General features: G+C 38.1%; 2 protein-coding genes across 2 annotated transcripts; both read right to left on the bottom strand.

Annotated features, from left to right (window-relative positions):
* On the bottom strand, positions 1,060 to 3,358 carry LOC109847983 (probable disease resistance protein At1g63360). Its single transcript, XM_020417217.1, has 4 exons — positions 3,278 to 3,358; positions 2,034 to 3,207; positions 1,908 to 1,964; positions 1,060 to 1,792 (listed from the first exon to the last, which is right to left on the bottom strand). Exons 1-4 carry the CDS (start codon positions 3,282 to 3,284, stop codon positions 1,777 to 1,779), a joined length of 1,254 nt encoding a protein of 417 aa, XP_020272806.1. The 5' UTR covers positions 3,285 to 3,358; the 3' UTR covers positions 1,060 to 1,776.
* LOC109847982 (disease resistance protein At4g27190-like) lies at positions 3,361 to 10,255 on the bottom strand. Its single transcript, XM_020417216.1, has 2 exons — positions 9,710 to 10,255; positions 3,361 to 5,324 (listed from the first exon to the last, which is right to left on the bottom strand). Exon 2 carries the CDS (start codon positions 5,317 to 5,319, stop codon positions 3,361 to 3,363), a length of 1,959 nt encoding a protein of 652 aa, XP_020272805.1. The 5' UTR covers positions 5,320 to 5,324; positions 9,710 to 10,255.

The raw sequence follows: 17,080 nt of genomic DNA, 5'->3' as shown, positions 1-17,080 counted from the left end.
TTTATTAAATTTCTCATGTTTAAATTGGAATTTGAATTTTAATCATCATGCAAACTTCTTTGCAGATTATATGCAGTATGAGGAAGCATATTCTTCTTGGTGGTGCTAAACGCATCCCCTTCACTTTGCCTTCCCATGTGTTTTGAGCCCTGAAGGTTTGTGTATTATCTTTTGCTATGTGAAATTCTTTTGCTATGCAGATATTTGATGACTTAAAATTTATGCAATGGAAAATAAGCAGTCCATGTCTTAATGTGGTCAATACTTAATACCATGGTTGACACCGTATTCCCACTTTTATTAATCCCGTGGTACTAGGATATAAAGACCCAAAGATTGGGTTTAGCTCTAAACTAACCTCATAGAGGCATATTGAGCCCTGTTTAGATGGCTTACTTATCTCTAATTTATACTGATATATTGACCATGCATATGTTTTAAGAAAAAATGAACAAAATTCATATAATCGAATACTTTATAAAGAATTGCCAAAGGCCAACCAGTAGTTAAATTAAGCAATCACAAATGCATCTCAACTTATTACTATATGATAAGACATGATTGTCAACAAATAAATAAGTATACACTTGTACCAAAATATCTGCATGCATCACAAAATACAATCTAACTAACAATTGATATATCAGTAAATCATACAAAATAATATAATCTATTCGGAACAAATCCACATATACTTGATATAACTTTATATGAAAAATATGCATCCCAACATGCATAAATTAATCAATTAACTGAAATCCACAAGAAAACCAAATTCCACTCACGATCCCTCTACGAAAGATCTAGGTACCCCTAAAGAATACATATAATAACCATTAATACAACGGTACCAAATAATATAACACATATTAAGCTCCATCCTATAAAACCATATTATATACCAATACTTTAGTACCCTAGATGCTTCAATGTTTTCCTCTTACAGAAAAGACAAAAGGCCTGCAATGATACAGAAATACTGGGTACATGTGGACAACCATGCTTGTTAATTTATTTTTATAAAAAAATTATAAAAGAGATGATCAAGGGATGCACCAGGCTGAAGACTTATCCATGTCCATGAGAACAAAGTTTGACATACGAAGTCAAGGTGTACCATCGTTTGGATAAAAAAATAACCTAAATTAACTTAGACATAGGATTTTAGTAAAAAAAGCAAGAGAGAGATATATCAGTAGAGAATGGGGATGTGGGTTCACCTTATTCGCTGTGTAAGCTTGATTAATCAATCTGTGCTCCTCTCCAATAAATATGCAATCTCTTTCCTCTTCTTCTTCTTCTTCTTTTTTTTAGGTTTCCTTCTCTTGCCAATTTCCATCTTTCCTTTCTTTTTGTTTTTTTCTTTTTTGGCTGCGGATTCTCAAACGGACGTGCAGGTAGGGTTTTCATTCCTCTCTCTTATTCGGAATACACTTCCAATGAACCCATTAACAAATATCCCATTGCAACAAGCCCTTTAATAAACATAAATAATAAATATGTGACTATATATAGTTATTATTCTTCCTTTTCATAAATTAACGTCCTTTACAAACTTATCTTTATAAATTAATATTGTTAACTCAATTTCTTGGATATCTATTTAAACAAATAATAACTTAGACTTATTATCACTAGAAAATTAGGGATATTACAATCACGTCACATGATATAATTCAAGGCAATGTACATAATATCTCTCAGCAAGCAACATTTCTGCACCTGTTGATGCATTCTCTAGCTTGCGAACCATACTCTTTAGCTTCTTGCAATCAATTAAGGCCCAGTTTTGCTGTTATTCAAGACGAGATTATATCAGCAACCGTGTAAACGTTAAACAACTTAACTTAATTACCAAATAAAATAAAATTAAAAAGACTCAAAACATGATATACCACTGAACTTACCAGCTGATTTCAAAGCGCGAAAGAATACTTGCATCCTCCCATTCCATCGCTTTGAACCATTCAACTTACCAGCTGATTTCAAAGCGCGAAAGAATACTTGCATCCTCCCATTCCATCGCTTTGAACCATTCAACATCATCGTCGTCTCCCATGTGTATCTTCTTCAGCTTAGGTGCACTCTTGCTTCCAATGGGAAACATCTTCATGTTTGGACAAAACTCCAACCTCACAAACTCAACCAAAGGCCAATCGAAACAACGACCTGCTATTTCCCCTCGATAAAATCTCCCCAACGTTGGAAGATCTACAAGCACAACCTCCTTCAATCGAGGAAACAAGCTTTTGTTCACCACAACACCATCTTCACCTTCAATTATCACCTCCATCGCATAATTTTTCTTCACTGTAAGTCTCTCTAGGTTTTTTAACTCTATAGCCAAGCTCGACAATAACAGATACTTCAAGCTTGCACAACTTCCAACCTCAAGCTCTTTCAAATTTACAAAGGCCCCTGTAATTTGTGGGAGCAAGAATTGAAGTTTGTTACTGCCAGATACTTGCAGACTACTTAGTTTCCGAAGGCTCCCATTTGGTACATTTCCACTGAAGAGTCTTATGAGATTTTGCAAGGAAGTTAATTGCAGTCTTTCAAGCTTTGGCAATATGGGAATCCCTTGTGTGAACCCCTCAGAGTTGAATATCTCGATCACTTCAGTGCAAGAATTCACAGAGACGACTTGTAGAACGTAATGACATCTTTGCAGCAAATTATAAGGCATTATGCACACCACTTTCTTGCATCGAATTATCTCCAAGACTCTCATTTTCTTGAACGATAAAGATGGAATCTCCCCTTGACATATTGTTTTCAAACTCTCTAAGTTTGCGAGGTTTAGGTGCTCCAAGTTCTCGAAGGCATTTGGAGAAAATTCTGGTTTTGAGGTGTCAAGCAGGTTTTCTATGGTACCACAGTTCACAAGCCGAAGTTTCTTCACATTGACAAAATCACCTCGATCGCAGTTGCAGCTGTCTAAGATCAAATCTTCTGCTTCCGTCAACAGTATCTTTGTCCAATTCCCTGCTCGATCCACATTTTTAAGAAACAGATTCTTCTGATGGATAGTTGCAAGTGAATACCAATCGTATTCACAATAAATCATGAATTTCTTCAAGTTCTTCCAGCCATCAAGGGCTTCGACATCTTGAGAGAAGTACCTGACATCACTTATGTACATCTGTAAGTAGGCCAATCTTTCCAAGTAACCGATATGGAGAAAGAGAGATTCTCTTATATTATAACCTATCATGAACAATTCTTCTAACCGAGATAGCCCCTTTACTAAGGCAAGAGAAGTTGAATATGAAATAACCTATCATGAACAATTCTTCTAACCGAGATAGCCCCTTTACTAAGGCAAGAGAAGTTGAATATGAAATATCCAAGAGTTTCAAATCAGCCAAAGTTCGATAGCCCCTTTACTAAGGCAAGAGAAGTTGAATATGAAATATCCAAGAGTTTCAAATCAGCCAAAGTTTCTATTTCTTCTGGCAAAATGTCAACTTGACATTTCTGCAGACCAAGTATCTTGAGCTTCCTTAGTTTCCCAATCAAAGATAAATCAGTCAATCTCCTACAGCGGTCAAGACGAAGTGATCCTAGATTGGTTAAAAGAGCGAGAGAAGAAGGCAACGACTGAATATTCGTGTCACTTAAATCAAGAACAGCAAGAGATGCCATACCCTGAAAAAAACTACTCGAAATGCCACTCAAAGAAGGATTAGAATTCAATAAAAGGGTGAGTAATTTGGGGCAATTTGGTTGATCTGGAAGGTCCAAAAGATCATTGTTCATCAAAGAAATCCTCTTGCACATCTCCAAAGTTCTGCTCTCAGGCCAATATCTCAAACCTAAGCCAGCCTTAACAAAGAAACAATCATCCCCTTTAGATGCAATATAAACAGCCACATCTCGGACCACATCGTGCATTTTCACTGATCTCTCTCTTTCGGTTTTCAGCAACAAGCAACTCGCTATCAGATCATGCACAATCAAATGTATTTTTCCTCTTGCTTCGTCCAAGCTATATACATCCTTCAAGAAACCTTCACCAACAACGTATCTTGTTAGCTCATCTTCGGTTATTTCATAATCTTCGCGAAATAGGCAACAAAACAAGAACAAGAGTTTCATCTCTTCGTTCTTAATGTAGTTGTAACTCAATTCAAGAGACTTGAACAACTGTTCCTCCACATTCAACAACTCATCAGGAATCGATCTTTTTAACTGCATCAAGCCACTCTCCCACACGCTTTTCTCACTACATCCTCTCAATGCTCGTCCAACGACAACAATTGCTAGTGGCAAGCCTCCACACTCATCGGCGACTTTTCTTGCAACATTTTCAATATCAGGAGAACTACAGATATCGCCTACTTTGCTTTTGAAAAGAGTCCAAGAATCTTCTCTTGTCAGAACATCCACTAAAATCGAAGCATGGCTTTCCATTAGTTGGCAAGCTTGAAGTGTTCTTGTAGTAAACAAAATTTTGCATCCTCTGTGCTCTTCTCCGATTGGGATTCCTATAACTCTCAATTCTAGCCTTGACCAAATATCATCCATCATGATGACAATCTTGGTTTCCTTCTTCAACCTATCGGCAAGTTTTTTTGCAGCAGATTCACCCTCTCCAAAGAGTCTCATCCCGAGCTCTTCAGCAATCTCACGGCGGATTTGATCTATGTTAGGGTTTTGCGACACCACGACTTTAATAACCGTGCCAAATTCTTTGCTTATTGAGAATTGCCTCCCAAGTTCTTCCATTAACGTTGTTTTACCAACGCCACCCATACCGTAAATTCCAATTAACTGTTGATTCTCATCCCTCATCGCCTTCAGGACGTTGTCCATAGCTTCGATGGTCGAGCTGAAAGCCATGAAATCACCTGCAGGCATTGATTCAATGGTAGGTGGAGGTGGAAGTTGAGACACTTTTTCGAATTTCCCTTTCTCTTGGAGCTTTTCAGCATCAAGTTTTCTCTGCGTAGCTTCTTTCCCAAGCTTGTAACGTGAAATTAAATTAGGATATAATCTTCTGAAGCTTCTTTTGTTCTCTCTAACCTCTGCTAACATTGTATTTACTGCTTGTTCGAGTTCGCTAACTTTTCTTAGCCATGAAGTCACTACTTCATCTACCACTTCTCCATTTTTCTCAGCTGCTTCGGTTCTTCGTTGTATGTCATTTTTTAGGCTTCTCAAATCTTCGAAAGTTTCTTGGAGATTATTAACCTTCTCTTTGTAGTGAACTAGATAGCCAAAACTGGACTTCAAACGAATAAAAAGGTAATTAACTGTATCTTTACCCAGTTCAGATGCTACACCGGTTCCGCTTTCAGACAAGCATGATAATGCCATGATGCCTGAAACGAATGAGCTAGATCAGATAGATTTAGTTACATAGCAGTAAATAAATAGATATTAATGTACTACCACTAACAAATGTTTGGGGTCCTTTTTTAAAAATTGTCAAGAAAAACTATGAGCCATTTTGAACTCTACTTTTTTGTTTGTAGGAGTACAAAAGTAATATGACTTTTGTACTACCATTATCACCACTCATACATCTATTCCTTTATACAAATAGGAGGATCAAAGATTCACTGTTCATGCTACAGTAGTATTTACTGCAGCAGTATTACTGCAGCTAATAATTAATAAAACATATTACTGTGGAACACGGGTATACTGTAGCATTTAAAGGGCACTGCAGCAGAGCCGGATACTGTAGCACTTTCAAAAATTCAAATCATGCCCTATTAAAAAGCGGGATTACTGTAGCAAAAAAAAAAATACCGTGCTTTGCACGGACCGCAAACTAGTCTAATAATTAAACAAAAGAATGGCTTTATTGTTCTCAGGGCATAAACTAGCTTAGTTATACCCTATGTAAAATGACCTAGTTTACCCCTCTTCTAACAAAAAGTATGGAAATCAATTGTCATTTAAGAAGCAAGACATGATTAAATTAATATTATGCAAATCTCGTGAGATTTTCTCTTGTTCTTTTGAGATATTAAACAGGTTCTCTCTCTCTCTCTTATCCCTTAGGACTCATTTCGTGTGAAATTAAAACAACCAGGATTGAACTTTAGCCTAATAATTAGGACCCTAGAACAATTAGTGGGGGGAATATTCATGTGTTTGGCATAAACATGTCAGAAGGGTGAAATTTTAGCACAGAAGGAACTCCACCACTCTCGAGTCAAAATATATAAATTACCAAAAGCCCCCTCAAATTATTAAGTTTATAAACAACCTCCTCAATAATCTAGCAATTATATAAAGCCTCATGTACAACTCAAAATTTGCAGAAAATGCCCTAGAAATTTTAAAATTTGCAAACAATTTTAAAATTACAAAAAAAAAAAACTTAAAATTTTCAAACCTGTAAAAAAGTACATCGAAAATATAGGCTTACAAACATTCCCCTAAAAGTTTTAGAATTAGCAGAAAATACTCCAGAAGTTTCAAAATTATAACTTTTAGGGTGTTTTTTTTTGTGATTTTCTAAACTTTGAAGGTGTTTTATACAAACTTCAAAATTATAAAATTTTCACTTAACTATTTGTATCTGCGAAATTTTTAGGCTATCTTTTATATATGTTTTATTTTTACGGCATTTATTGTAATTTTTTAAACTTCTAGGGTGTTTTTTGCAAAGTCAAAATTTTTAGGGTGTTAATTGTATAAATATATTGTTAGGATTCTACAGTGTTTTCAAAGGCGCGCGCCTCACTGTGCCTCATGCGCCTTACGATGCGGGGTGGTGGCGAAGCACCCCACTTCTGATGCAGCAACGCTTTTTTGCGCCTCGCGTATATCCTTACTTTGCATGGTGCATGTAGTACATATCCTCATATAGTTTTGTTTGTTAACATTTCAATCGAGTCTTTATACTTGTACATATCCTCATATAGTTTTGTTTGTTAACATTTCAATCGAGTCTTTATACTTGATATTCCATATCCCAAAAAGCGTTAACATTTCAATCGAGTCTTTATACTTGATATTCCATATCCCAAAAAGCAAAATAAATCCATTAGGCATTTGTAGTAGCCTTCAATTGAGTACCATTACTAATCCTTTACTTGGATATTAGTCTTGATTTAACATTTGATTTGAAAATTTATGAATTTTGCTAATATGTTGGGTGTTAGCATTAGAAATTAAGGCATTATATTGTGATTTTGTAGTAAGATATTATTTATCATGATATTTTTTATGTGAATTCTAAGAACATGTTCTTTCACGCTTGATTATATATTTTGAAAAATTATGTGGGCGGTGTGCACCTCGCATCACTCGGGCGCGCACATCGCGTTGCGCCTTGCGCATGTACGTGTAAAGATGATTTGCGCCCCGCATTGCGCCTCGCGCAATGATAACACTGGGATTCTGTTTATGGATTTGAATTTTCAAAGGTGTTTTTTGTAAATTTTGAAGTTTGAGGGCATTTTTTGTAATTTTCAAAACGTCCAGGATGTTTTCTGCAATTCTAAAAATTCTTGGGGTCTGTTTGTTATTCCAATATTTTATATTTACCGTTCATAGAAATTCTTAAGGTGTTTTTTTATAAAATTTAAGGGTTTTTTACAATTTAAAAAGATTTAGGGTATTTTCTGCAAATTAAAATTTTTTAGGAGGCTGCTTGAAGCTCCTAGATTTCTATATACTATTTGTGACGTTTTAAAATTTGTTGGTTTTTTGTAAATTTAAAAAGTTTAGGGTGTTTTTTATGTTTTTTAGAAAATTTAGGGTGTTTTCTACAAATTTTAAGTTTGGCCAGGGGCTATTTATATATTTTGAAATTCTTATTTTTTAAAGTATGAAATTTTTAAAATTTTTCATAATTTTTACTGAGTTTTACATTATTAATGATGTTTTTATAATTTTCTTTTGGGGGAGGGGGTGTTTACAATTTTTCACTTTACTAGGAATCCTGTCGATCTTTAGATTTCAGGAGGCTTGTTATATGTTGTAGAACTCTTTCGAAGGTTTCTGTAATTCCACATGTTTAAATGACCAAGTAGTCGTAGGGGTGGGCGTGAGCCGGTTCAAACTGCAGGTTAAATCGGCTCAGCCTGCCGTTAGTCAAGACCCGACCCAGCCAACTGTGAGCTGGAACCAACCCGCCTCATGATATACCCGGGCTGGGTGGGATCTGCTCTGAACCCGTGAACAGAAAAATAGGCTCGGCCCACGCTTGTTCTAGCCTACATTCGACCAGGCAAGGTCTGACCCGGTCCGGCTCATTTTAGGTGATAGCTATACTTTGATTTTCTTTAATAGCAACTCAATTAAAAAATTATAACCTCCATATGTTTGAATTGTAATTTTAGTAGTAGTGTATTTTCTAAGTTTTATTCAGTATTTTAATAAATATGTGTAATCATTTTGATTTACTGAAAATGCTCAAATTTTAGTGAATCTTTGGTCCTTAAGATAATTCCATCACCTATTGTAAGTTTATATGGTTTAGACTTTTTAAAAAGATAAGATATAGGTTATTTTTTTCTCTTTAAACTATACATACTAATCTAGCAAAAAACATGAAAAAAAATCGAAAAGAAAAAAAAAATGCGGGCTGACCCGCGACCCCAACCGTCATAGGTCGGGTGGGGTCTAACCCCAAACCCAGGGACAGAGTCCTTGGCATGACCCGTTGACACCCATCAGAGCCCCGGTCTGAAGCGAACCACACCAAAAGTGTGAGGGCCGGTTCAAGGGTCAAGCCCAGCTCGACTCAAGCCCACCCCTATGACAAAGTCTCAACTTTTCACTCCTTTTTCTCCTACCCATAACTTCATTAAGGGTCTATCTTCATAAAGTATTAAACTTTGTTCTTGGTAAAGTTTAAGAAGGATAACAAATATGGATAAAATAGGAAAATCTTTAAAGGGTAAATTTTAAATGTACTAGACAAGCCTTTAGCACAATAAGAGAGAGCCCTAAAATCAAAACCCCAAAGTCCTCTCTTGAAAGTCTCTCTTGAAAGTCCATGGGAGTTTATTGCAAAATGCTGGAAGTTCTTTTTTCTCTGTCAACAATTTTGGTAAACAGATCACCAGCGTTCTAAAAAGAAAGCCTATAATACACACATATGAAATGCAATCTTTGCCACATTCTATTTTAGAGCACGATGAAGATAGAACATATACAATGCGAAAATTTAGCCAAAAACTATGAAAAGTAATGATGAAGTACCTATAATCTGGAATTTGCCTTCAACTTGCAATGTCTAATTTCGAATATTAGGTAACTTCAACTTCATAAACAACGTACTAATATTATAATGAATTTTTTTGGCCTACACCCTTTCTCATCAATCCTTTATAAATCTCTTTTTTCAAGCATAGCTGCTGTAGAGAAATCCCATTGTCCTAAATTAACTATTCTTATCCCATTAAGCAAATTTTTTAAGGCTTCAGAGTAGAATACTCATCTGCAAACTTGATGATGCTATGCAAACTTGATGATGCAATTAATCCTAAAACAAACCAAAGTGGATATGGCTCGTGAATGTGCTATTTACTGATTAGGGAATCTGCGATCCAATCAACCTCATAAACTTACATAAAAGCATTTAACATAGAACAAGAAGAAAACTAAACAACATCGATCCTCAAAAGACCAACCAATTACAGCTAGTTGGGTTGTTAAATACAAGCTTACAGATTTCTTCCAATTCATCTAATTCGGGATTAAAAACAAGCTATATCACCTCAGAGGAAAGATTTCAGCATACCTCAGAGATGGAGATGACTTCTTTTGTGGAGGAATTAATTTCCTAAATATAAAGACCTAGACGAGACTTGAACACAGGGAGAAGTAGGGATGCTGACTTGAACACCAAGAAAAGTAGGGAGACTTGAATGAAGCCACATGGAATCAACAGCTGTATGTTTACAATAATTAGTACACAAGAAGCACTAAAGTTGTTGGTTACCTTTGTAATTCTATTAGAAAGCTAATATAATCTACAATTCACGGCACAGAGACATTTGTATGGAAAAAAAATGAGTAGTTTAAGTACTTGGTTTAAAGTTACATTATATATCTAACCGCTTAGAGCAATCTCTGGTGAGTTACAGCAAAATATAGTAACCTACACGATATAGGAAATTGCTAGAATACAAACTAGGATTAAGAATAATTTGGTGGGGTATTTTGAGTACGAGTGACGTTTTGGATGTAGGTGAGGTTAAAGATTAGATGAGGGTATAAACCAAAAACTTTGGCTAATAGGCAAAAAGCCTTTTTTCGGAAATGGGGGAACTTAAAATACAAGTGAGAGTAAAACTTTGGGTTTATGGCCAGAAAAATCCATCTACAATTCTTGTCACGGTCCTAATTTTCGGACCTCAAAAGAAGATTGGAGCTGGACTAAACTTGTTAAAATCTTCTCCAAAAATATACATTTATCAAATAATCATCAAAATGATTTCATCATATGAGTTAATCCAACAACTATTGTTCTCCATAATCTCAAAATTCAACATTACTCCGACTAAGATTTTATATATTTAATTCCTGAAATTGAAATAAATTTAACCTAAAGAAGAATATCTCATTATTACAAAAACTTTCTGTTGGTATGATTCAAATATTGATACACAAATTCAAACCGAATTGAACTCAGCACCAATAATCTTTGGCTTGGTCTTGTTTTGACGGAGAGCTACGTGCAGTAGGATTTAATCTCCTAACTGTTGGATAAGAACATAGTTCTTATTAGTTGGGTCATTTGGTGATAAGATAGCTAAGCATATTTCAAATCGGAGTTATTAGTTTGAAGATAAGGTCAAGGAGATAGGAATTGTTATTTGATGAAAGTCCCAAATACCAACCGAGACTAGGCAGTATAAGAATAGACCAAAGTTCTTTCTCGAGAGAGGATGCAACACCAAGAAAAAGAACAGGGGGTTCTTTGTTACGGCTGTAGTTAAATAAATAAACCTTTCTATTTGTTGCTCTACTTAATTAGAGATTGTGAGAGAGATTGATTGACATTATTGGGGTGTTATTTGGGATTGAGTGATTGAGAGATCCACTTTGTATTCCTCACAATTTAGTAAAGCTATTCTTCTCCTTCGCGCGTGGACGTAGGCTACAAGCTAAACCACATATATCTTTTGTGTCGTGTGTTCTTGATATTTTTCGTGCTTTCGTGTGATTGATATTAGTTTATCTTGGTATTTGTCATAACAAATTGGTATCAGAACCCTCAACTATCAATCAGACGAGAAGCTGATGACAACCACTATGAAGTAGGATATCAAGAAGTTTAATGACAATATCTCAGTCTTTGACAAGTTAGGATGATCATCGTGTTGACACAGAGCGGAGTGAAGAAAGCTTTGTTCGGGAAGTTGAAGAAACCGGCTACTACGATGGAGGAAGATTGGAACAAGTTGGATGATAGATCTCTCACAGTGATCTAGTTATGTTTGACAAACGAAATTTTGTAAGAAGTTCTCACGGAGAAGACCGCCACTTATTTGTAGTCTAAGTTGGAGGATTTTTATTTGACGAAGTCGTTCACTAGTCGCCTCCTCTTGAAGTAACGTTTGTACGCATTTCGGATGTCGGAAGAAACACCCATCAAATCTCATATTGATAAATTTAATTCTATGATTATAGCTTTGAGTAAGATTGATGTTAAAATCGATGATGAAGATCAAACCCTACTATTATTGTGTACTTTGCCGCCTTCCCACAAGCACTTTAGGGATAATATGATTTACGGTCGAGATTCTAATGACATCAAGGACATCAAAGAGAACTTCTTGAATAAAGAGAAGATTGACAAAGAGTTAACCACAAAAGAAAGTGTCGATAAAGCTGATGGCTTGTTTGTTCCAGAAAGGAAGAAATGGGCTTTTGAGGTAATAGGTATAAGTTAAAGCACATGAATCTAACCTGCAGATATTGCAAGAAGAAATGGCACATCAAGACCGATTGTTACAGATTGAAGGACAATAATAAATAAGAAGAGTATGAAGAAAAATCAATGGAGGACTCCGCTGAACTTGATATTACTGAAGATTTGATTTTATTGGCTACAGATGATATAAAAAGGAGCATGGATGATTAGGTTTTAAATTCGGACTGTTCCTATCATATGTGTCCTAATCGGGACTGGTTCACCATTTATGAAGCCATTGATGGTGGAGTTGTTCTTATAAGAAACAATGCCTCATGCAGGACTGTTGGAAAAGGTACAATTCGGATTAAGATGTATAATGGAGTCATCGGGACTTTGACTGATGTTAGGCATGTTATAGGTTTAAGGAAGAATCTCATCTCTTCAGACACTCTTGATAGACTTGGGTGTAATTTTATTGGTGAATGTAGAGTTCTTAGGGTTACAAACGGCTCTCTTGTGGTTATGAAAGGAAAGAAGATGGGTGGCTTGTATATTTTGCAGGGTTATACCGTTACTGGTTCAGCTGTAGGTGCATCGTTGATATTAGGAGCTAATACTACCAGACTATGGCATATGAGACTTAGTCATATGAGTGAGCGCAGATTAACCGAGTTGAGAAAGAATGGTCTTTTATGTTGAGTATAAAAAAATTGGAATTCTGCAAGCATTGCAACTTTGGAAAGCGAAAAAGAGTTAGCTTCAGTACGGCAGTGCATCAGACTAAAGGTAATTTGGATTATATCCATTCAAATCTTTGGGGCCATCTCAAGTTGCATCGAAGGGTGGTAGTTCAAGATATTTGTTGACCTTCATTGATGACTACTCGAGGAAGGTTTAGATCTACTTTTTGAGACATAAATATGAGGTGTTTGTGACTTTTAAGCAATGGAAGTCTTTGATTGAGAAGTAGACCGGAAGCTGATTAATGACCTTGAGTTTTGTGGAGGAGCATTTAATGAGTTTTGCAAGAAGGAGGGAATCGTTAGACATCTTACAATCCCTCACACACTGCATATGAATGGAGTGGCAGGACATATGAACAAAACCCTATTGGAGAAAGCTCGTTGTATGTTGTTCAATGCAGGTTTAGGTAAGGAATACTGGGCAGAAGTGGTGAATACGGCTTGTTACGTAGTGAATCGGTCATCATCTACTGCTATTGCTTGTAAAACTCTAGAGGAGATTTGGTTCGGTAAGCCTGTGGATTATTCTAATCTTAAAATATTTGGTTGCCTTGCAACAGAATGGAGTGGCAGAACATATGAACAAAATCGGAGAAAGCTCGTTGTATGTTGTTCAATGCAGGTTTAGGTAAGGAATACTGGGCAGAAGTGGTGAATATGGCTTGTTACTTAGTGAATCGGTCACCATCTACTGGTATTGCTTGTAAAACTCCAGTGGAGATTTGGTTCGGTAAGCCTGCGGATTATTCTAATCTTAAAATATTTGGTTGCCCTACATATACGCATATTAGTCAAGGAAAACTTGAGCCGTGAGCGAAGAAGTGCATATTCCTATGTTATGCATCGGGTGTTAAGGGTTTTAGGTTGTGATCATGATCCGAAGTTTCCTAAGATTATTATCAGCTGTGATGTTGCTTTTGATGAGTCTGCTATATTCCACCAAAAACAGACATCATTTTCAATTGATGATAAGGCGCACTATGTTTGCGGAGAAAATTGTTTGATTCATTGCGGTGTTCATTACAAACTTCAGACGTTTACAACGAAAATAAAAATTAGTCTTTTTATAAGACCTTTACACAATGAAAACAAAACAAAAGTACATTTCTCTTCAAACAGCGCAGAGATCGTTTACCGGTCTTCTGCTTGCGTGGGATCTTGGCCTGTGACGGGGACGTTGATATCCGTGGATCACCGTCGATCAGATCTGATTGCTAAAAATTTGGGCAGAGCTTCGTTGATTCGCGAAGAAATCAAGAAACAGAAACACTTATCTCGGCAACGGCGAGATAAGTGCTATTCTTAAGATTATCGCAACGGGATAATCTTAAGGAACGGACACGAGAACTGCAGATCTGACGAGCTCTTCTTCTTTATGCTGACGAACTCGATCCGATCTCTCCTCCTCTCTAAAATTCGTACACCTTTAATCTTCAGTCCGGCAGGGCTTCGCCAACGCTCGAGAATTCCAGATCCTCCAAAAATAAAATCCTGGGGCTATATTTATAGGCTCCAGGAAGTCCGGGCGGTTAAAACCGCATAACGGCCAATTTTTTAAGGCTGGAGACACCCTTGGGTGTCTCAGCCAGGCCGAGACACCCGGGTGTCTCGGTTGGGCCGAGACACCTCGGGGTGTCTCAACTCAAGCTGAGACGCTTCGTTTTGCACACTTGTCCGTTTCCGCCGTAACTTCTTCATCCGAACTCGGATTTGAGAGATTCAAAGTGCGTTGGAAAGCCGGCGAGGAGTTCTATAAGCTCCGATGATTAGATCATTGTGGATTAAGCTGGGGTACGAGCGGTGTTTCGCCCTTTGTAAGCGACGTGGGGCTCCCGATCAGTTCGTATCTTCGTTATTCTGAAACTCCGTTACTTCACGTAGTTCGTCGATTCACTTTAAGCGTTCGTCGACGTCAATCAAGCTTCTGTGACTTAGATAGTGACGTTCATCGTCTTTTCTTAGCTTTGAGCTGCTCGTGGAGACCTATAGGCAATTTTCAACGCCTACAGATACCCCCTCCAAAGCGTTCCAGACTCGTTTCTTTTATAGAATAGGCTGGAATACTTTGGATATGATTGGTCCAGCCTTCGGTCGGCGTAAAGGACCTGTAGTTAGCTTCAATTCTTGACTCCTCTGATTTTCAATCTATTCGATGCGTTGACGAACAGCTAAAGTTTTTCCGACGCTGCGTTTATCGTCTGGCCGTCATTAGAGTCTCCAATCTAAAACTGATGAGTTGAGTTTGGCTCGTGTCATTGAGTTGACTTAGAACTGACTATCTCCGTCGCATCGTGCTAACTTAGGGTTTCAGATCGTCGTACGTTGACTTTTTGTCACAACGCGTTGACCGGCGTTGACCTAGGATTTCGGATGGCAGCGCGTTGATTGGCGTTGACCTAGGGTTACGCGTTGACCGGCGTTGACCTAGGGTTTCGGATCGCAACGCGTTGATTGGTGTTGACCTAGGGTTACGTACGCGTTGACCGGCGTTGACCTAGGGTTTCGGATCGCAACGCGTTGATTGGTGTTGACCTAGGGTTACGGATCGCAACGCGTTGATTGGTGTTGGCCTAGGGTTACGCGTTGACCGGCGTTGACCTAGGGTTTCAGATCGCAACGCGTTGATTGGTGTTGACTTAGGGTTACGGATCGCAACGTGTTGATTGGTGTTGACCTAAGGTTACGCGTTGACCGGCGTTGACCTAGGGTTTCGGATCGCAACGCGTTGACTGGCGTTGACCTAGGGTTACGCGTTGACCGGCGTTGACCTAGGGTTTCGGATCGCAACGCGTTGACTGGCGTTGACCTAGGGTTACGCGTTGACCGGCGTTGACCTAGGGTTTCGGATCGCAACGAGTTGATTGGCGTTGACCTAGGGTTACACGTTGACCTAGGGTTTCGGATCGCAACGCGTTGATTGGCGTTGACCTAGGGTTACGCGTTGACCAGCATTGACCTAGGGTTTCGGATCGCAACGCGTTGATTAGCGTTGATCTAGGTTTCGGATCGCAACGCGTTGATTGGCGTTGACCTAGGGTTTCGGATCGATCGCCGTTAACACAGTTTATACTCGTACGTCTGCTGGAGTATACACAGTTTAAGCTCTTAAGATATTGGAGCATGGCGGTCCCAACAGTTGGGGCTCTAGGACCAACTTTTAAAGCTGATTCGTCTGCAGATATGGATCTTATTCCGAAGTTTGTTGAATGCTTGAGTCATGAGACCAGTTAATAAAGCTGGTGCATCAATGACTTTTGTATATATAGGATTTTTGGCAAACCATCAGCCATCAACGGGTTTGATGAGCCTTTACCGACTACCGTTTGAGTCGGGCTAGCCTGCAGATTGTTTAAATCTGTTCTGCATGTAACGTTGTGCTAAAAAGAGTTAACTCTTTTAGTGCTACGATATTGAATACATAGACTTAGTCTTTCTTACGGGAATAGACTACCCGGCGACGTGTGTTAGACATTGACTTAGGATTTTTAGCAAACCCCCAGCCTTCAACGGGTTTGATGTGCCTTTACCGATTACCGTTTGAATCGGGCTAGCATACGGGTTATATAAGTCTGTTCCGTTTGTAACGTTGTGCTAAGAGAGTTAACGCTCTTAGTGCTACGATATTGAATACGTAGACTTTGTCTTTCTTACGGGAATAGACTACCCGACAACGCGTGTTAGGCGCTGACTTATCCCTACTTAGGTTTCGGGATAAAATTCCCCAGACTGGAATTCTGGTGTCTTCTTCAATCGGTAAAAGACTAAACCGGCAACGCATGTTAGGCGTTGACTTATCCCTACTTAGGATTCGGGATAAAATTCCCCAGAATTATACTCTGGTGTCTTTTTCAATCGGTGAAAGACTAAACCGGCGATGTGTGCTAGACATAGGCTTGGGATTTTTGGCAAACCCCCAGCCATCAACGGGTTTGATGTGCCTTTACCGATTACCGTTTGAATCGGGCTAGCATGTGAATTCTTAAAACCCGTTTCACATGTAATGTTGTGCTAAGAGAATTACTTCTTTTAGACTTAGTGCTATGATTTTGAATACATAGACTTCACCATTTTTTACGGGAACATGGCACCCGGCAACACGCTTTAAGTGATGGCTTACCCCTTCTTAGGCTTCGGGATAAAATTCCCCAGAATTATACTCTGGTATCTTTTTTAATCGGTGAAAGACTAAACCGGCAACGCGTGTTAGGCGTAGGCTTATCTCTATTTAGGAGTCGAGATAAAATTCCCCGTGCATAAAGTGCGCGGATTGGAAGTTGAGAATTGTGTCTTTTCTCAGGGTAAAGACAAACCCGATGCTGGAAAGGAAGAAATTTATATTCTATCTCCAGGTCTTGTTTAAGGTAAAGACGGACCAGAAAATGGAAGATGAAGAATTTTATATTCTATTTCCCGGCACTGAAGAGGAAGAATTTTATATTTTATCTTCAGTTGGAAAGGAAACTCGAAGTGGGATCTCTACCCCCAGAATCCGGAAAGATAAAACTAG

Source organism: Asparagus officinalis, chromosome 7, assembly GCF_001876935.1.
Source record: "Asparagus officinalis chromosome 7, Aspof.V1, whole genome shotgun sequence".
NCBI lineage: Eukaryota > Viridiplantae > Streptophyta > Magnoliopsida > Asparagales > Asparagaceae > Asparagus > Asparagus officinalis.
This window is presented reverse-complemented; position numbering and strand designations above follow the sequence as displayed.

Excerpts from the sequence above, each read along its gene's own strand:
- LOC109847983 (XM_020417217.1), bottom strand. Across the intron at positions 1,965-2,033 it reads GACGACGATGATGTTGAATG|GTTCAAAGCGATGGAATGGG; the intron begins GTTCAAAGCGAT and ends GTAAGTTGAATG.
- LOC109847982 (XM_020417216.1), bottom strand. The coding sequence starts at position 5,319 with ATGGCATTATCATGCTTGTCTGAAAGCGGAACCGGTGTAGCATCTGAA.